General features: G+C 45.2%; 3 protein-coding genes across 7 annotated transcripts in view; all 3 read left to right on the forward strand.

Moving 5' to 3' along the window:
• LOC106961392 (synaptosomal-associated protein 25) overlaps positions 1–4,801 on the forward strand; it is a 22,767-nt gene extending 17,966 nt beyond the window's left edge. For 2 of the 3 annotated variants that reach the window (XM_015055107.1, XM_015055106.1), the window contains exons 5-8: positions 177–294; positions 2,142–2,288; positions 2,439–2,583; positions 3,620–4,801. In XM_015055107.1, coding sequence (XP_014910593.1) covers positions 177–294; positions 2,142–2,288; positions 2,439–2,583; positions 3,620–3,685 — 476 coding nt within the window. In that variant the 3' untranslated portion in view covers positions 3,686–4,801. Of the gene's footprint in view, positions 1–176; positions 295–656; positions 769–2,141; positions 2,289–2,438; positions 2,584–3,619 lie in introns of all 3 variants that reach the window. The other variant, XM_015055108.1, reaches the window with a different exon arrangement.
• Positions 4,802–4,909: 108 nt separating this feature from the next.
• LOC106961390 (uncharacterized) lies at positions 4,910–10,693 on the forward strand. 2 transcript variants are annotated; one of them, XM_015055103.1, is made up of 7 exons: positions 4,910–5,014; positions 6,296–6,507; positions 7,516–7,610; positions 7,724–7,880; positions 8,103–8,282; positions 8,605–8,652; positions 9,774–10,693. In XM_015055103.1, exons 2-7 carry the CDS (start codon positions 6,321–6,323, stop codon positions 10,274–10,276), a joined length of 1,170 nt encoding a protein of 389 aa, XP_014910589.1. In that variant the 5' UTR covers positions 4,910–5,014; positions 6,296–6,320; the 3' UTR covers positions 10,277–10,693. The 2 variants fall into 2 exon arrangements, with proteins under 2 accessions (XP_014910589.1, XP_014910588.1); XM_015055102.1 differs by having other exon boundaries at positions 4,910–5,012; positions 6,304–6,479; positions 7,690–7,880.
• Positions 10,694–10,780: 87 nt separating this feature from the next.
• LOC106961388 (zinc finger protein OZF-like) lies at positions 10,781–16,398 on the forward strand. Of its 2 annotated transcripts, none has more exons than XM_015055101.1 (2): positions 10,781–11,312; positions 14,097–16,398. In XM_015055101.1, exon 2 carries the CDS (start codon positions 14,171–14,173, stop codon positions 15,431–15,433), a length of 1,263 nt encoding a protein of 420 aa, XP_014910587.1. In that variant the 5' UTR covers positions 10,781–11,312; positions 14,097–14,170; the 3' UTR covers positions 15,434–16,398. The 2 variants fall into 2 exon arrangements, with proteins under 2 accessions (XP_014910587.1, XP_014910586.1); XM_015055100.1 differs by lacking the exon at positions 10,781–11,312 and adding an exon at positions 11,324–12,132.
• Positions 16,399–16,771: the final 373 nt, after the last annotated feature.

Here is a 16,771-nt window from a genome sequence, read left to right on the forward strand (position 1 = left end):
GATGGATGATCTGATGGATGGTTGGATGGATGGATGGATGGATGGATGGATCCAGACCAGGAGTCTATCTCCAGTGGCTCCCCTCTCAGACTCAGACTGACCAGGTCTGATCTGGTCCATGTGGGTCTGAACTGAACTGGTCCGTGTTTGCTAGTTGAACTTCCTGTTCCTCACAGAGCAGCTGGAGCGGATCGAGGAGGGCATGGACTCCATCAACAAGGACATGAGGGAGGCGGAGAAGAACCTAACAGACATGGCTGAGTGCTGCGGCCTCTGCATATGGCCGCTCAGGAAGTACGGCCGTCTCTGCCGGTCAATCAGCCGGTTGCCTCCTCCTGGTCCCAGCTGCATCAGAAACTGCCTGATCTCACATTAAAATCAAGATTCTCTCGTTCAGGATCACTGAACACCAGCAGACTCCAGTCTGGTTGGAACCACAGAGTCTCTGAAGGTTGATCAGGAGGAAATTTGATGGAACTGGGCACCAGACTGGAACTACCACTACTAGCGCCACCTGCTGGTCCAGACTGGGCCATAGTTCTGAGTTCTGCAGTGTTAGAGTTTAAGTTGCTGTTTTTTCAGTTAATAGTTGCAGCTTCTTTTGACCTTGCCTGGCTCTTTTTTTCCTGTGTTTTCTGCTTCCTCCTCCTTCTCAGAGCAACTAGAGCGGATAGAGGAAGGCTTGGATCAGATCAACTCTGATATGAAGGAGGCAGAGAAAAACCTGACTGACCTGGGGAAGTGCTGCGGCCTCTGCAGCTGTGAGAAGTAGGTGGAGGTGACGCTCCCACTTCCCCCATTCAGTAAACCAGTAGCTAACCAGCTAGCAGGTTCATGTAGCGCTTCTGTAGTTCGTTTTGCTTCTAGATACCCCATCCTCATTTCTTTTCCTTCTAAGCAGCCAGATTTGCCTCTAATCTGTTTCAGTTGTTGATATAAGTTGTTCTCCAGGATTTTTGAAAGTCATTTAAACAGTTTCTATGAACTTAATTGATTCCTTTGGTTCAAGCAACGTATCACAAAAACACAAGTTGTTTAAATAAAAACACCAAAAACAACACCATGTTAAGTTGTTTATCCTCCTGATGGTCCGATAGACCCGGTTCTATTAGAACCTAATCATCTGCTCCACCTCCAGCTGCTGTGGTTCTCTTTCCCTCTGCTCCGTTCCCCTCCTGGCCTGTGGGGGCGCTGCACCAAGAACCACTGAAGGAAACGACACAAAAACCTCTGAAGTGCATCTTCCTTCTTCACCAGATGGAAACAAGATGGAGGCGTCAGATTTTACCGGCTGGAGGATTTCTCTCTAGTCTTTGGCTAAAGACCACAAGACATTTCTCCTGCTAGTGCTAGGCTAACACGTTAGCTTTGTTTGTGTTTACCCAGAATGCCCTGCGTTGTAGTCCACTTCCTGCTTTTGGAGCGGTCTCCGGTCCGCTTGGCGTTCACATTCAAACCAGAGTTCACTTCAACCGAACCCAGATTGAGGTTTGGAGGACCAGAGGTCAGAGGTCGATTACTAGGCAGATGGACTGGACTTGGATTAAAGCGGTCTGAACTGGGCTAGTGGGAACGATGTAACCTAACACAGAAAATCAGATTTTGGTTCCAAAAAGGTGATTCTCAACCAGCTGCTAGCTGAAAACTTTCTTCTCAAGCATCGACTTCAGGTGATTTGCACCTAATTACCAATAACTGAAGAAATACAGGACAAAGTACTTGTTGTTGACCATTTCTTGATTTTGATTTGAAGCAGACTTCTTCTCGTTCAACCGTTCCCCCAGCGGTCCCTCCTCTGGAGGAAAAGTTTTCACTCCAGCTCCTTTAAGTTATCACCCTTATCTGAATAAATGACTTTTAGGTTTGATTTATCTGGCCAACATCTTTTATCCACTTTGCCTACTTTAATCCTTGTTTTAAACACATTAGGCTTAATTCCATGGTTAGGAACAAATCAGGTCTGAAACAGAGTCCAGAGAAAGACTCTGACAGGCTGACAGAAAGTCTGGAGAACAATGGATCAGATCAGGTGTAACACGGGAGGGAAGATATGAAGGAACTGAGTATGCTCAATACCGTACCTGACATCAACAGGCTGTACCCAATCAGAAGTCATTGACAAGGTCACTTTCTCCTCTCAGACTGAAAGCCTTTGAGGAGAGCAGAGCATACAAGGCAGTTTGGGGCGGAGCCTCCAATCAGGATGGGGTTATAGCCAATCAGCCTCCAACGTCTCGGGTCGTTGACCAGCGAGAGCAGATGATGATGAGTGGAGGACACATCCGCAGGTACACAGAGCGGCTAGCGAGGCAGCAGCCTGGTGGGTGTTTGCTTTTATCCTGACAACCTGGAGGTAATCCAAGCTTCATTAACTCCCCCAGGGCAGCTGCTCAAACATGCAACGTCATCACACACACGCACTGCCTTCTTTGTTTCAGAGTGACTGACGACGCCCGAGAGGATGAGATGGAGGAGAACCTGGCTCACGTGGGGAGCATCATGGGAAATCTGAAAAGCATGGCTCTGGACATCGGCAATGAGCTGGAGTCACAGAAAGATCAGATCGACCGCATTCGGGAGGCGGTATGAAGGCTCCGACTCATCGCTGTTAGGATAGAGCCGGAAAAATGTTTTTAAAAACACTAACAAACAGGGAATCACCACTCCAATTAACTCCAACTGATCCCTGGTTCACACGGCAAGATTTTAAAACCTGAGAGACTCCACACATCATGGTAGAAATAAGAGGTTTGGTCCTGCAGTGTGACAGCAAAGATGACACACCGCACACAAACCGATTTCACTCACCAACATTCAAGAGTCTGACGGGAAATCTCTATAAGCCACTTGAGATCAAATATGAATTCAGAGTAAACAAACATGTCCGACAGGGAAGAAGCGGTAGTGATTGTTTGTGGACAGAGGAAAAAACGGCCTCCTCTCTGACCTCCACCGGACTTCCTGATGCGCCACAGCCGTTTTAGTTTCCCCTCCGTGTTTCCATCGCCTCGTTTTTGATTCAACAGGCTGCATTATTGCTGGGGAGCACCACACACTGCGATGTCGGGTCAAGACAATCCAACATGTTGAATATCCCTGAGTTTAGATCCGAGCAGCTCAACATTCCTCTGATCAGACCGGATCACTCTGAACACACGACAGGAAGATCTCTGATGATTATCTTTAAGGCCAATCACAATAATCGGTTCGTACGCAAGTTTGGTGGAAGGGAAAATCAGAGCAAAATCGGCCAAAAGTCTAGCCGTGTGAACCAGACTTAATAACTTTCAGGTAGGAATCAGTGGAGGGACTCTACACAAAAGTATTCACACAGCTTGAACATTTTCTCATTTAGTCCTATTACAGCCACTAACTTCACTATGTTGAACAGACACACTGCATGAGGGTGAAGTCAAAGAAAAGCGATACAGTATTCAGCCCCCTTTACTCAAGTACCACAAAACAGTCAATGCAGAAGCAGGACCATCAAAAACCCACTCATTCATGAAAAACAGGCAATAAATTTAATAAAAATATCAGTGCTGTAGAATATTCCAGACTGTTCTTGGTGATGCTTACTTCCTGTAATGAAGCACCTGTTTCCTGTCTTTGTCTGCAGGCCAACCTGAACGTCTCCCGCATCGACGCCGCCAACCAGAAAGCTAACAACCTCATGAGGCGATAGAACCGACCAGCCGACCTGCTTAGAGTCCTGAGAAGACAGCAAAAGAGGAACCTCTGACGTTGTTCCTCTTTTCATTTGTTTTAAATTCTTTAGTGGCGGGAAGTGCTTTAATCTGACTGCAGGGTTTTTTTAATCGCTTCACTTTTCCCCCTACGAAGCATCTCCAGGTCCCCACAGCAGCACCGCCGACATTAACCGACACAACCTGATCAGGTTTCTTGAGGTTTCCTTATTTGGGGAAATTAATATTTTTTTTCTGTTTAGAACATCATAGAAACAGAAACAGCTGCTGATATTCCCAGAAACTAGTCCACTTACCAGTTTGGCCAGTACTGGTCAACCCTCCCCTCCTCAGCTCTTTCTACTGCCTCTCATGTTCCTGACTGGCTGGAAACACGTGTGCCATGGCGCCCTCTACCGGAGTAGCCGGGCATTGCGCCGAGGAGGTAAATACGCATTTGTTCTCAGAGAAAGATCACTGGGGCCCCCAAGCGGCCGAACATGGAACTGCTCCTTGCCGGCCACTCCATCTTCTTTCCTCCCCATGCATCTTCTGAAATGGAGGTGAAACAACGAAGCGGTTCACATTAATGAGTCATCTAAGAAGAAACCAAAGGAGTCACCAAAAGAAAATACAAAAAAGTAGAATATTACTTGAAATATTAAATGTTTAATTGTTTGGTTGTATCAGTAACAATGAGCAACTTCTTTTTTTCCATGTTATGTTTTTTGTTTTTATAATGGATTTAGGATTGTAAGGTTAAAATGAAAGGATGCTTTATTCATTCAGAATTAGAAAATCATTAGGTCGTTAACAAAAATCCTAATGTCTTTCGTTAAACCCACAAAATGTAATGAATTTGAAATGAATATAAGTTTGATTTCAACTCCGCAAATCTCTATAACGCTACCCATATTTTCTGATATTTATGCTTAAAGTAGCAGGGTAATGTTTATCCATCTTTGTTGCTTTGATTCGTTTACCTCATATTGACAACTAGTTGTAGTGTCACTCATGCAAGACTTTATTTAAAGACAACTTTATCTCAGACTCACTTCAGACAAAGAAAGCTAATTGTGATGATCTGTCACTAAAATAAAACCAGTTCTCCACTGAAATAGTTAAGTTTTCTGACTTTGTTTTGTGTGGAAATGAAGTGGTTGGTGTAAACAGTTTCCAGGCCAGCAGGGGGCGCGCAGCTGGAGCAAAAATGTTGCGCGTTTAAGGAAAGGAAAAAAACGAGTGCGGAGTCTGCGCAACGAAGTTTCGGGAGAACCGCAGAGAAAGAAGGAGGAGGAGGAGAACAGCGCCATTTTTATTTTACTGGTAATTATTTTCGACTCATTCTGCTTCACATCAGCGCTGCGTGGCATCGTAATTTACCCGAAACAAACAGCTGAAGTTCAGCTTCCGCGACAGGAATGGTGAAAATGCGAAAGCAGAAGGAAAAACCAGCAGCGTTTCGTCCTCCAGGTCTGACTCCGAGAGCCGCGATTAAACCTCCGAGCGACGCCGGAAAACCGAGCCCAAACTGGCCGGAACATTCCAGATAAAGACCGGGCCCACACCGAGACCATCACGACTTGTTCTGTGCCCGAAAAACGCTTTAAACCGGAGCAGATTAGCGGGGAGTCTGACGGCAGCAGCCCGACTCAACCATCAGGGAGGAGAGGCTGAACAAAGACCCGCAGCGCCGCTGCTGATTGGCTCACAGCGGACACGTGACCGGCGCAACGTTCGTTTTAAATCAGATAAATTAGCACGTTAACAAATACGCAAACTATTTCTTCCGCATTTAACACGACCGTCCGGCACAGTAGCAACACTTTCAGCAATAATTTATATTTCAATATGACCTGAGTAGATTTAAATACATTTTATTATTCAAATTATGCGAAAATTAAGACAATAACAACAAGCTGAGGTTATTTATTACATTTACATTCACGATGTACCTAACATGTGGGCCAAATGTAAATATGACCAATATCGACATATTACAATGAACATTTTGAAGTCAAGCTTTCAACAATATATATATATATATATATATATATATATATATATATAGTTTGGATGAATCTGAATCACCTAAAAATACTTCTAATAGTATTAATTCAGCTAAAAAGTTCAGTTTAATTCTGCAGAAAATCAAACTTTGTTCATCCAGGCAAGTGTAAAACGCTACATGGAGTAATTCCTAAAGAAACATGCTGTACATGTATATATAACTGACAGCCATTGAGCTGTTATAGGACCAGCTGCCCCCGTTGTGCTGCCCCCTGGTGGTGAGTGTAGGCGAGTTTTCAGCTACTTCCATAGAAATATATATTTATTTGTTCTGCTTCCATCATAAAAGGAAGCAGATGAAAATATCTTGGTAAATTTTCTTTTGGATGGTAATGAACTGCAGCACCTCAGGAAACTCAAGCAGCAGATTTTCTGCTGCATCGTAACTTTTTAAAAATTGTGAGGATGAGTTTTGTGATTGAAACAGTTTGTCATTGTTCAGACTCACCTACGGTAGCTTATCGATTTTATAATCTAGTTAATGGGCTGTTGGGAGCAGCGACGGATCTGGAGCAGCTCAGTGATGCCCCCCCTGTCCTCCCTGCAGGTCTGGGCCCGGTTCTGATGGATTTCCCAGAGGATCAGAAGATGGCGGCGCCTGGCAGCAGCGGCGACGCGGCGTGGGTCGAAGACGAGGAAGACGGCGTCCATGGAGGAGTGAAGGAAGCGTTCCGGTCCAAACCCCGGTTCTCCTACACGGAGGTGAAGCTGCTGCTGGATGAGGTGAAGAAGAACAGACACATCCTCCTCAGTGAGTCCTCTGTCTCGCTGTCTCCATGGCAACCGCATCAGAACCTGTGCAGTGATGGTGTTAGCAACGTTTCTGTCTCATCCTGAATATTTTAGCTTCCTGAGTCATTCAGTCATTCATTTAGTAAAAAAAAAAGATTCATAACAAAAACAACATTTTTGGATGAATCCCTGAAAAATCCCCCAGATGGGATGAAGCCAGTGGAAGAACGGAGCGTCGGAGCTGCATGTGGAGCAGCAGGGCCACCGTACCGCTCAAAGGCCTGATGGACTAAACATGACGCTTTTCCTCTCGAACCTTAGTAGGATTTTATGACATAAATAAACATGAAGCAGAAGGAAAATAAAACATTTGATCATTTTCTACAAATAAAGATCTGCTTCTGAGTCTGAGCTTCTGCTGCAAAACCTTTAGCCCCAAATTATTCACACCCTGAATTTAAATGACTTTCATTCAAAGCTAGTTTCTGTCAGAAATAATAAATGGATTTTTCTCAAGTTCATAAAAGTATTTATGAGTAGTTTTAGTCGGTTCCTCCGGTATTTAGCAACCATTTCTGTGATTTTCTTATGGAATTCAAATCAGTGACTTTGTGGAGCTGCTTTAGAAATATTTCTGGTATTTTTGAGATTCCCTGTGGAGAGCAGATTTGATCGATCAGAACGTCATGAGAGAAATACCGCCACCTGCAGGTGGGAGTGAGCATCACTTCAGCACAATGTTTTGGTCATTTTTCCAATAAAGTCACAGTTATTGTTGATTTTTATGTAAACTGGAGGGAGAGTTTAGGCTGATCTGGAGCTCCGCCCACTGACCCGACATGGCGGCACATCGAAACGCAGCCAGAATCTGCTGGGGGTATGAATATTTCTGGGCCTGGCTGGGACTGAAACAGTCAGACTGGAGCGAGAGCTTTAGCTCTGGGCTTTGACTAGGTCATTTTAGCCCATTGGATCAAGGCTTTATTTGTGCAGGTCATCATCCTCATCCTGAGTGTTTTTCCTCCAGAGAAGTTTAACCGCGGCGTGTCGGTGGACGCCAAGAAGCAGAAGTGGACCGAGATCACGGATCGGATCAACGGGCTGGGAGAGAACCACCGAGAGGTCCGTCCCTCTGTCCCTCCGTCCCCCTCTGTCCATCTCCGTCCCCCTCCCTCTCCCTCCCTCCTCTGGCCAATCACAGCCTTCGTCTCATCGTCCCTCTTCGTCCGTCTCAGACGCGGCAGATCATGAAGAAGTGGGCGGACCTGAAGTGCGACGGGAAGCGGCGGCTGCTGGCCCTGCGGGGCCCCAACGGCTCCAACCTGAGGAAGAAGCGTCTGGGCCCGGTGGAGCGGATGGTGCACCGCATCCTGATGATGAGTCCCTCTAGAGGTCAGCAGCTGTATTCCTGTTTCCATGTCTCCTTCTGCTTCCCCTCTGTCCTCCAGATCTTCAGCCCGAGTAGATCTGGTCTCAGCTTAGATTTGTGTCGGATCGTTTTTGGCGACCTCCCGTCCCGTCTGTGGTTTGTCCGCTCTGGGCTGCCGTAGAACCAACATGGCCGTGCGTGCTGGCCTGGTCTTTTACCGGCTGCTGTCGTGTTCGGGTCCCCAGATGGCGGCAGCGACCAGGACTGGAGTCCCGCCGAGGATTTTCCCAAGTCGCTCCAGACCGGTCCGCTGATGCAGCCGCCGGCGCCGTATTCCTACCTGAACCTGAACGAGAACTCCGGTTCCCACGGCGACGGCCTGTCCTTCGACATGTCGCCTCTGTCCTCACCAGAGAACGAACCCGGTGAGCAAATTAAAACCATACGCTTTAAAAATGGCGGTAAAAATAGGCAGAGATCAATTTCTGCAACATTTGTGCCTTTAATGATCCAATCGATTTATTTTACCATAAACACATCCCAATAACTACAACAATCATCATACCTGATGCACATGGGGCGGGGCCACACACAGTGGGAACGGCCCTGCAGGTAAAGGAGTAAGCAGCTCAAGTCCAGCATGTGTGGGGTCTGCAGAGCTGCTCGCTGGCTCCCTGACCTTTGACCTGTTCAGCTCCTGGATGGAGACGCATCCTCCGCTGACCTGATGTTGTTGATGTTTCACAGACGAGCTGATCCACTCCTCCTCCGAGTTCGACCAGGCTGATGATGAAGGTAAGATGGCGATGATGAAGGATTCAGTCCGACATCGATTCATTAACGCTTTAAATCGATCCTCTTACCCATAATGCCTCACCAGTAGTGTAACAACAAGGTGAAGGCAGCAGCGGTTAGCAGGATTTGCTACACGGAGGAGGAATATTGTGGAAACAGCAAACTTCTCATCTCACTGGTTTTTAAAAATCTCTGCTTATCGTTGGAACGTAAGGATGGGCCGAGTCCAGACCAGCTGTTCATTTATTCATTTATGTTTGTGTCTCTTAGTTGCGCTAATATCAGCGCATGACTGAAGCCCAGAGACATATTCCATGATAAACTACATCAAACTACTCTAAGCTACGCTAAATTACGTTTAACATACATTAAGCTTCGTGAAACTCCCAGCGGTGACCAAGGCGAGTTTGGAAGCTGTGCGTTTGGCCGGTGTGTATTTTTTCCTGAAACATTTTCCAGCGTGTCCTGTTGGGTCTGTTCACGTTTTCCTGGTTTTTTTTCAGAGCTCGTTAGCGCTAACGAGCCTGGCGACAGTGTAGCGTAATCGGCTGCGGGTGATCACCATCGCTCATGTAACTTTAGCTTTAAAATCCTTTGCTTTGGCTCCATCCTGTGGTTAAAGCCAATAAGACACTTTACATTTCTTGGAAACTAAAAGCTTTTGGACTTTTTGTGTTCTAAACCAGCAAATGCGTCTGTTCATGATTTTGTTGTTCTGCCACTAAATTGTTTCCTGCGTAAAGATAAATAATCCTGTGGAACGATGGGTGTCAGACGGGATGTTGCTCATCGCCAGCCTGACTGCAGGCCTGAATGTTTCGCAGCAGACGAGCCTCAGGTTGAATCCTGAATCAGAGCGGATTTGAATTTCCTTAAATGTTTGCTCTTCAGCTTTGGTTCCACAAAAAGTTCATGATTAACATTTTACTGTTGGTGTCGGCAGCGTTCGCTCCTCTGGGAAAGTTTCTGCATCCGAGGACAACGGATCGGAAAATCAGACGGATTTTATCCAGCACTGGTCCGGACCTCAGGCCCGCCTGCCGGTTCTGAAGGTTCTGGACCTCAGGCCCGCCTGCCGGTTCTGAAGGTTCTGATCCTCAGTGCCCCCCTCTTTCCTCCAGGTCCGTCCTCCCAGGACGTCAGGCAGAGGATCCGACCCGTCTTCACGTACTCCAGGACCCAGCAGAACCAGAACCAGAAGTCCTGCAACGTCCCTCCGGGGGGCGCCGCTCCCCCCTCCTCCTCCTCTTCATCGGCGGCGGCCGGTGGCCCGCCGCCCGCCCCATCGCCCCCGTCCCGGCCGTCCCTGACCCGGCTGTCCTCTCAGAGCCTCCAGCAGCAGCGCGCGGGCCGCCTGCTGCTGGGCTCGGTGTCGCGCTCCCTGGAGGTTCTGACCCGGTCCGTCCAGCTGCTGGTGGAGAGCCAGCAGGAGTTCGTCCAGGAGTCGCTGCAGCTGCAGCGGGACGCCGTGGACGTCCTCAGGGACTTCTCAGAGACTGCGCTGCGAATGCTGAGGCACAAAACAAGCAGCGGACCGCCCGGACCGAACCAGAACCCGCAGCAGAACCACCAGCAGAACCCCCCTACTGGGTCCCAGCAGCAACATCCAGCCTCACGGTTCTAACCCTCCTACAGACCCATCCGACCAGAACCAGAACGCGGGACACGCTGACCTGCTGCAGGGCCGGAACCAGGTTCTGACCCAGTCGGTGCCACTGGTTCTGATCTGGTCGGTTCTGGCTCTTTATTTATTGACCATATGAGGGCAGACATCCTGCTCACATTGTCCTCATGTTGGCAGCAGGACAAACGGAGAAAAACTCCTAATTATTTTTATTTTTCAATCAACTCACTTTATTTTGGTAAGTTGACGACATTAAACACAAAAACAAACAATAAACAAACCCTCAATTTACCAAGAAAGGGACCGACTGAAGCCAAAGCTTATACTCGCCTACCCCGACTCAGATGTCTTTTACTCTCATTTCCTACAGAAAAAGACTAAAAATATGATTGAAAATAAAATATTCATAATTTAAACAAAACCTTGAAACCTTGACTGCACTTTATAAATGCAAACTTTGGTTCATTTAGCCTGTTATAAGAGAAAAATGGCAGTAAAATGTTCAACAATTAATTCATTAATAAATGTCACAGATTGTAACTAAATATTTCATTGGCCAACTACATAGTTAGCTTGCTTACCAAATATTTAGCTCTAAGCTAGCTAAATATTTAGTTATCAAGCTATTTAATTCCAAACTAACTATTTAGCTCTGAGCTAATATGCAAATTCACTTGCCAATAAGTGGAAGTGGACTATCAAAATAAAAGCTGGGTCTGGCGAACGTCTCTATAAACTCCTGCTGGTCAGACTGATGCATTTCTGCTGCTGTAGATCTATGACGAAACATTTGGATGGCCTTTAAAACTTTCCTGTAGGAATGTGAAAAAGTATGAATAATGAATGAAAGATGAGGTTCTGCAGAATCCGTCCTCCAAGATGGCTACTCTCTCCCAGGGTTCATCAGGAGAGGACAGGGGACATGGGCTCCACGCAGTGCGGATCTCAGCCCCACTGAACACCTGCTGCTAATCTGATGATCACCTGAGGGAGCGGGGCCAGGAGGATCTGAAACAGGTTCTGCAGCCTCTGATTGGTAAGTGATAAAAACATCCTTCTTCAGGAAATACAGTAATCCAGTCCAATGGACAGAGTAACAGCTGAGACACTGCTCCACTTAAATGCGCATTTTTGATCCAATTTATCACACTTTACAGGAAAGGGCAAATATACAGCACAAAACTATGCAGAGTAAATGCCAGTTATATTGGCACATGAATTTATTGGAATTGGTTTAAAATTTCATTAAAGAGGGCAAATTTATAGTTGGTAATTTAAAATTCTCTGTTTTTTGTTTTACTACCTACTACAAATTATTGAGGAGAATAGTCAGTTTCAAACGGAGATAAAATCTATTTGCACGTCAAGTATAAACTATAAACGCCTTTGAAATCATCAAATGTCCCAGAATTGCTTTCATGACCCTCCCAATATGGCGGACATGTTAGCGTCTCGCTGATGCCCTGTGTGGGCGGGACTTCCTGGTGTTCTATTCCGTGATTGGCGGGTCCAGCCTCTGACCCCAGTGCGCAGACTCGTGCTTCTCTCCGGTACAATGGCGGCAGTTGGAGCGCCGTCCTCCGTGTTTTCTCGGGTTTTTGTCCACGGAGCAGCGGCGGGAGAGTTAATAAAGCTGTAAGACAGAAACGACAGCAGTTGGTGAACTCTGGAAAGAAGAGAAACGGTTTGAGGCTCAGCTGGAACTGCTCAGTAACTGTTAAAGGAAAGTTTGGAGAGAGAAAAGCTAGCAGAGATGTGGAGACAGCAGGTCAAACAGCGACTGGATGCAGCAGAGGAGCAGAGACACGAAATACTGGATGCTGCTTTCAGCCCCGAACATCGGCTGCACACATCAGGTTTGGAGATTTACCTTCTTCATCGGGGATGGGAGCTGCAGGCCGGGAGCAGCTTCCAGGAGCTGCTGGGTTCTCCAGAACAGGCGAAGCTGTTGGTCCTTGATACTCTTTGGATGCAGAACTAGGAGTTTATCCAATATGGCCGCCGCACATTTACAATGAAGCTAAAGTTTATTTTCACTCTGACAGTTTGTGCTGCATTAAGATCCGTCAGACAACATGTTTGTTTAAAGTTTGACGACATGAAAGGCTGAGAAAATGATAATTAGCTTCCACTGATCAACAAGCCATCTTCTATCAGGAGCTGAAGCTACTCAGTGACAGATTATTATATGCTGAACAGACACGTTGTGTGTTTTCACTAGTAGGTTAGGTTTCATTCACTGTTTAAATGACTAAATGAGTCCAGGTTTAACCAGCAGATCCGTCAATCACTGAGAAACACCAATAAACATTCAAAAATAAGCTATTATTAAAGGTGAAAATTATAACAGGTAATAAAGTAATTATTACAAAGGATTAAAAGAAAAAAATTGCATTTGCTTCACTATGAAATGTAGTTACTGCCAACTTTTTTACAGATAAATTAAAAAAAAATTAGAAGATTAATCTGCACATCCACAATAAATCCAGTACCAATGTACCCAAACATGACAAATGCAGAGAAAATGACTCATTTTCAACACTTAATTATAAAAGCTTGGAAGAAACGATGAACCCATGCAGCTCCTCTTCCTGCTGTCTGGACATCGACCCACACCTCTCCTTCAGACCGTCCAGCCTTCATCCATCGGATCTGAATAATAAACTCGTGGCTCTCATCAGGTGAACCAGCAGATATCAAACCTCTGATAAAAACAAATCCCTGCTGCTGACCTCTGACCTCCCCTTCATCAGCATCGTTACTGGAAAATCTGTTTCAGCAGGTAAGCAGCCGCTTTCAGTCTGGTTTCCATGGTTACCAGAGCACCGAGACCGGCCTAGTCAAAGTGTTCAACGACATCCATATAAACACAGACGGTGGAAGAACCACAGAGCTGGTTCTGGTTCTGTTGGACCTCAGCATCTGAAAATAAATGAAGAACTTTAGTACTTTTAGTTAAGAGCTGTTGAACAACTGAACAGTTTGAGAAGTTATACTTCTAAAAGTCCTTTGTGAACCGAGGCTTCAGCCCGGAGACCTGCCGGGTCGTGGCGCTCAGCTCATGGCGCCCGCCTGGGGAACATAAGCCACGCCCCCGATGCTTACTTTTCAAAATAAAGCTCATGTCACAGGAGGTGTCCAGGCTGTGGCCATAGCGTTTCCCTGACTGGCTCGACCGCTGCAGCTTCATCCGCCGTTTTCTCAGCTTCACCGTCTCGTTCACTTCTTGCTGCAGATTGGCTGGTCACATGACCAGCGCAGCGTCTTAAAGAGACATGAGCGTAGCCTGCCTATGCACAGCCAAAAGAGACAAAAACTACTTTTCTTTTTTTAAACACATGAAAAATACAGACTGGGGCTAAATAACGTCGGTCAAAGTCATGAATCTTGGTGTTGGTTAAGTTTTGGTTTATTATCCTGGCTTATGTTTAATTTTTAGAATCTCAGAAAAATACAGCAGAAGGTGACAATTTAATCACTAGCCCTTCTCAGATTTCTGTCTCTTAGTGTTAGACACTGCAGCCTCCTTAAAGAAGAGGATGAAGTCATAATCTTTAGGAGTTTCACTGACTGTTTAACTCTGTGCTGCGCACTTTAAAGCAGATTAGGACATTTGAGAAAAAGGCGCCTGCATATCTACATGTCAATATCTACCTGCTTATCTCAGAAGCTCCAGTTGACTGTTTGCTTATTGTTCCTGAAAGTTAAAAATGCTTTATTTGTAATAATTATAATTTCAATAATATGTTTCAGTGTCTTTATAATGTTAACAGGTTTCATTGTTCATTATGTACATAAAGTGTTTCTGTGTTCCCTGCAGATGTTCATCAGGTTCTGCTGGTTAAAGAAGAACCGAGTCCTGATCTGGACCAGAACCACCCAGAGCCTGTCCACATGAAGGAGGAAGAGGAGGAACCCTGGAGCAGCCAGCAGGGGGAGCCACTCAGTGTGAAGGAGGAGGCTGATGCCTCCAGGTCTCCAGTCATTGCTGTTCTCATAAAGAGTGAAGATGATGAAGAGGAACCTCTGATCTCTCATCTTCATCAAACAGAAGATGGAGAACTGCCAAGCAGCAGCTCAGCTCAGCAGATGAAAACAGAAGAGGGCTACAGAGGAGCAGAATGCACCATAAATCTGGATGGAAACCCTCATGGAGACGCTTCCAGCTCTTCAGAGACAGAGATCAGTGATGATGACGATGAGGTGAACCATCCTGGGACAGAAGATGAAGGCAATGAGAATGACTGCAAAGGCCTCAGAGAGAATACAAACATGGACCAGGAGAGGGAAGTCCAGACAGATCTGAGATGTTTTAAATGTACTGAGTGTGGTCAAAGTTTTACCAAGAAAAAACATCTCAAAGTTCATCTGAAAGTTCATACTTTGGAGAAACCGTTTGGCTGTGAGGTTTGTGGACAAAGATTTGATGAAAAGTCCTATTTAGACCAACACATCATAATCCACTCAGTGGAAAAAACGTTTGATTGTAACATCTGCAGACAAACATTCAACCAAAAAACACATTTAAGCAGACATATGAAAATCCACAGCGGGGAGAAACCGTTTGGCTGTGATGTTTGTGGACAAAGTTTTAACAGGAAATCCCATTTAAACAGACACCTGAAAATTCACACAGGGGAGAAACCTTTTGGGTGTGACATTTGTGGACAAAGATTTCATGAAAAGGCCTATTTAGACAGACACATCAAAATCCACTCAGGAGAAAAACCATTTGCTTGTGATGTCTGCGGACAAAGATTTAGTAGAAAGGCACATTTAGACCGACACATGGGCAGCCACGCTGATGAGAAACCTTTTGGTTGTGACGTTTGTAGACAAAGATTTACCCACAAATCTGCTTTAAACAGACACATGATTATTCACACAGGAGACAAACCTTTTAGCTGTGAAGTTTGTGGACAAAGATTTAACCAAAAGTCAGTTTTAATGACGCATGTAAGGATCCACACAGGAGACAAACCCTACGCCTGTGATTTTTGTGGACTAAGATTTAACCAAAAATCAAATTTAAACAGCCACATCAAAATCCACACAGGATACAGACCGTTCAGTTGTGATGTTTGTGGACAAAAATTTAACCGAAAAGGAAATCTAAACATGCACATGAGAACCCACACAGCAGGGAAGAATCTTTAGATACTGTGATGATTGATGAAGAAACGCGGGCATGTTCTGACTTAGATCACTGCAAATTAAATGGGTCTTTACTCCAGAACCTTTTTAGCTTCTTTTTTTCATAAAAAATTTATTTGGTTTCAGAAACATTTAATCATGAGTAGAACAGACAATAATCAGTTGATTTTATCACATCGTTGAGAAAAGTGCTGATGTATCAGCCGTCGTCACGGCAACAAACACTCCGCTGAATTTTAAACATGCTTATCTTTGGTCAGCACAGCCCATTGTAACCAGCAGCGCCCCCTACCGTCTGAAAAAGGGAGTCAATGGTGATCTGTGGGCTTTAGCTGGAGCTAAAGCCAGTAGCTGGAGCTAACAGTATTTTACTGTATTGTTTTTATATCTGAAATAAGTATTTTATTCAGATAAAGTCTGTTGTTACAACTAATCGTGGATCCTTTTAAAGGTTCAGATAAATCAATCGCTAAAATTATTCTCTGTAAGATTCTGGCTCATAAAGAAGGAAAACCTAATATTCAGTGTGAGAAGATTAGAGTATTAGGAAAAGTTAAATATTACATATATGTAAGGTAGGAACAAGTGAAGCGCGTCTTTGAGAAGATTATCAAGTGAAATCCATTCAGACCGAATCAGAACATCTAGACCCACAACACTCAGACGGGCCCAGAACATGGGCTGAGGAGAACCAGAACCAGACTGTTGCTCAGAGGTCCAAAGTCCTTTAAGTTTTTATTTCAAATCAAGGTGGCCCAACAGAGCTTGGCTTTCGTTCTGCCAGAACCTTCAAAGTGTGTGAGAACCCGTCTGACCTCCAGATCGGATCTGAGCTTCGTCTGATGAGTGTGAGGAAGATGTTAGCCTGCTTTCAGCTGTGGGTGGTCATAGTGTTTCAGCTGATTGTCGTAAATGCATCAATGCACACAACTTTGAAAAAATAAATAAATCATCACGTTTAAACTGAATCAAATTCAAAGTCCTGAGATTTGTTGATTTTTTTGTGTGTGTGTTTGAAGGAAAACATTCAGTGTTTCCTCTGCTGCTGCGGTACGAGACACAAGGAAGACTCAACTTCCTGCACAAATGTGGGATAGTTTCTGTTACGACCAGGGGCGCCTCCAGGAATCTTGGGCCCCCTGACAAAAGCTTACATTGGGCCCCCCTGACCAGCTGCTGTTACAATTTCTTGAGTCTATTTGACCCATAAAAAGCGTCACAATTTTAAAGTCTTGCATCTGCCTTGCTTTATTTGGTTCAATTCTGATAACTAGTACAATGTTTACTGCTCATGAATTTAACATCCAACAGTCCACATCCAGTATGCAAGTAGGTTGTTTA

This window comes from Poecilia latipinna, unplaced genomic scaffold (genome assembly GCF_001443285.1).
Source record: "Poecilia latipinna isolate Pla-1442-1.1 unplaced genomic scaffold, P_latipinna-1.0 Scaffold1295, whole genome shotgun sequence".
In the NCBI taxonomy this organism is placed as follows: Eukaryota; Metazoa; Chordata; class Actinopteri; order Cyprinodontiformes; family Poeciliidae; genus Poecilia; species Poecilia latipinna.

What these genes read in the sequence shown, in the direction of transcription:
- LOC106961390 (XM_015055102.1), top strand. Translation starts at nt 6,321, where the DNA reads ATGGATTTCCCAGAGGATCAGAAGATGGCGGCGCCTGGCAGCAGCGGC. An exon ending in GATGATGAGTCCCTCTAGAG is followed by an intron (nt 7,881 to 8,102) that starts GTCAGCAGCTGT and finishes TCGGGTCCCCAG; the next exon opens with ATGGCGGCAGCGACCAGGAC. An exon ending in CTCACCAGAGAACGAACCCG is followed by an intron (nt 8,283 to 8,604) that starts GTGAGCAAATTA and finishes GATGTTTCACAG; the next exon opens with ACGAGCTGATCCACTCCTCC.
- LOC106961388 (XM_015055100.1), top strand. Translation starts at nt 12,030, where the DNA reads ATGTGGAGACAGCAGGTCAAACAGCGACTGGATGCAGCAGAGGAGCAG. An exon ending in ACATCGGCTGCACACATCAG is followed by an intron (nt 12,133 to 14,096) that starts GTTTGGAGATTT and finishes TGTTCCCTGCAG; the next exon opens with ATGTTCATCAGGTTCTGCTG.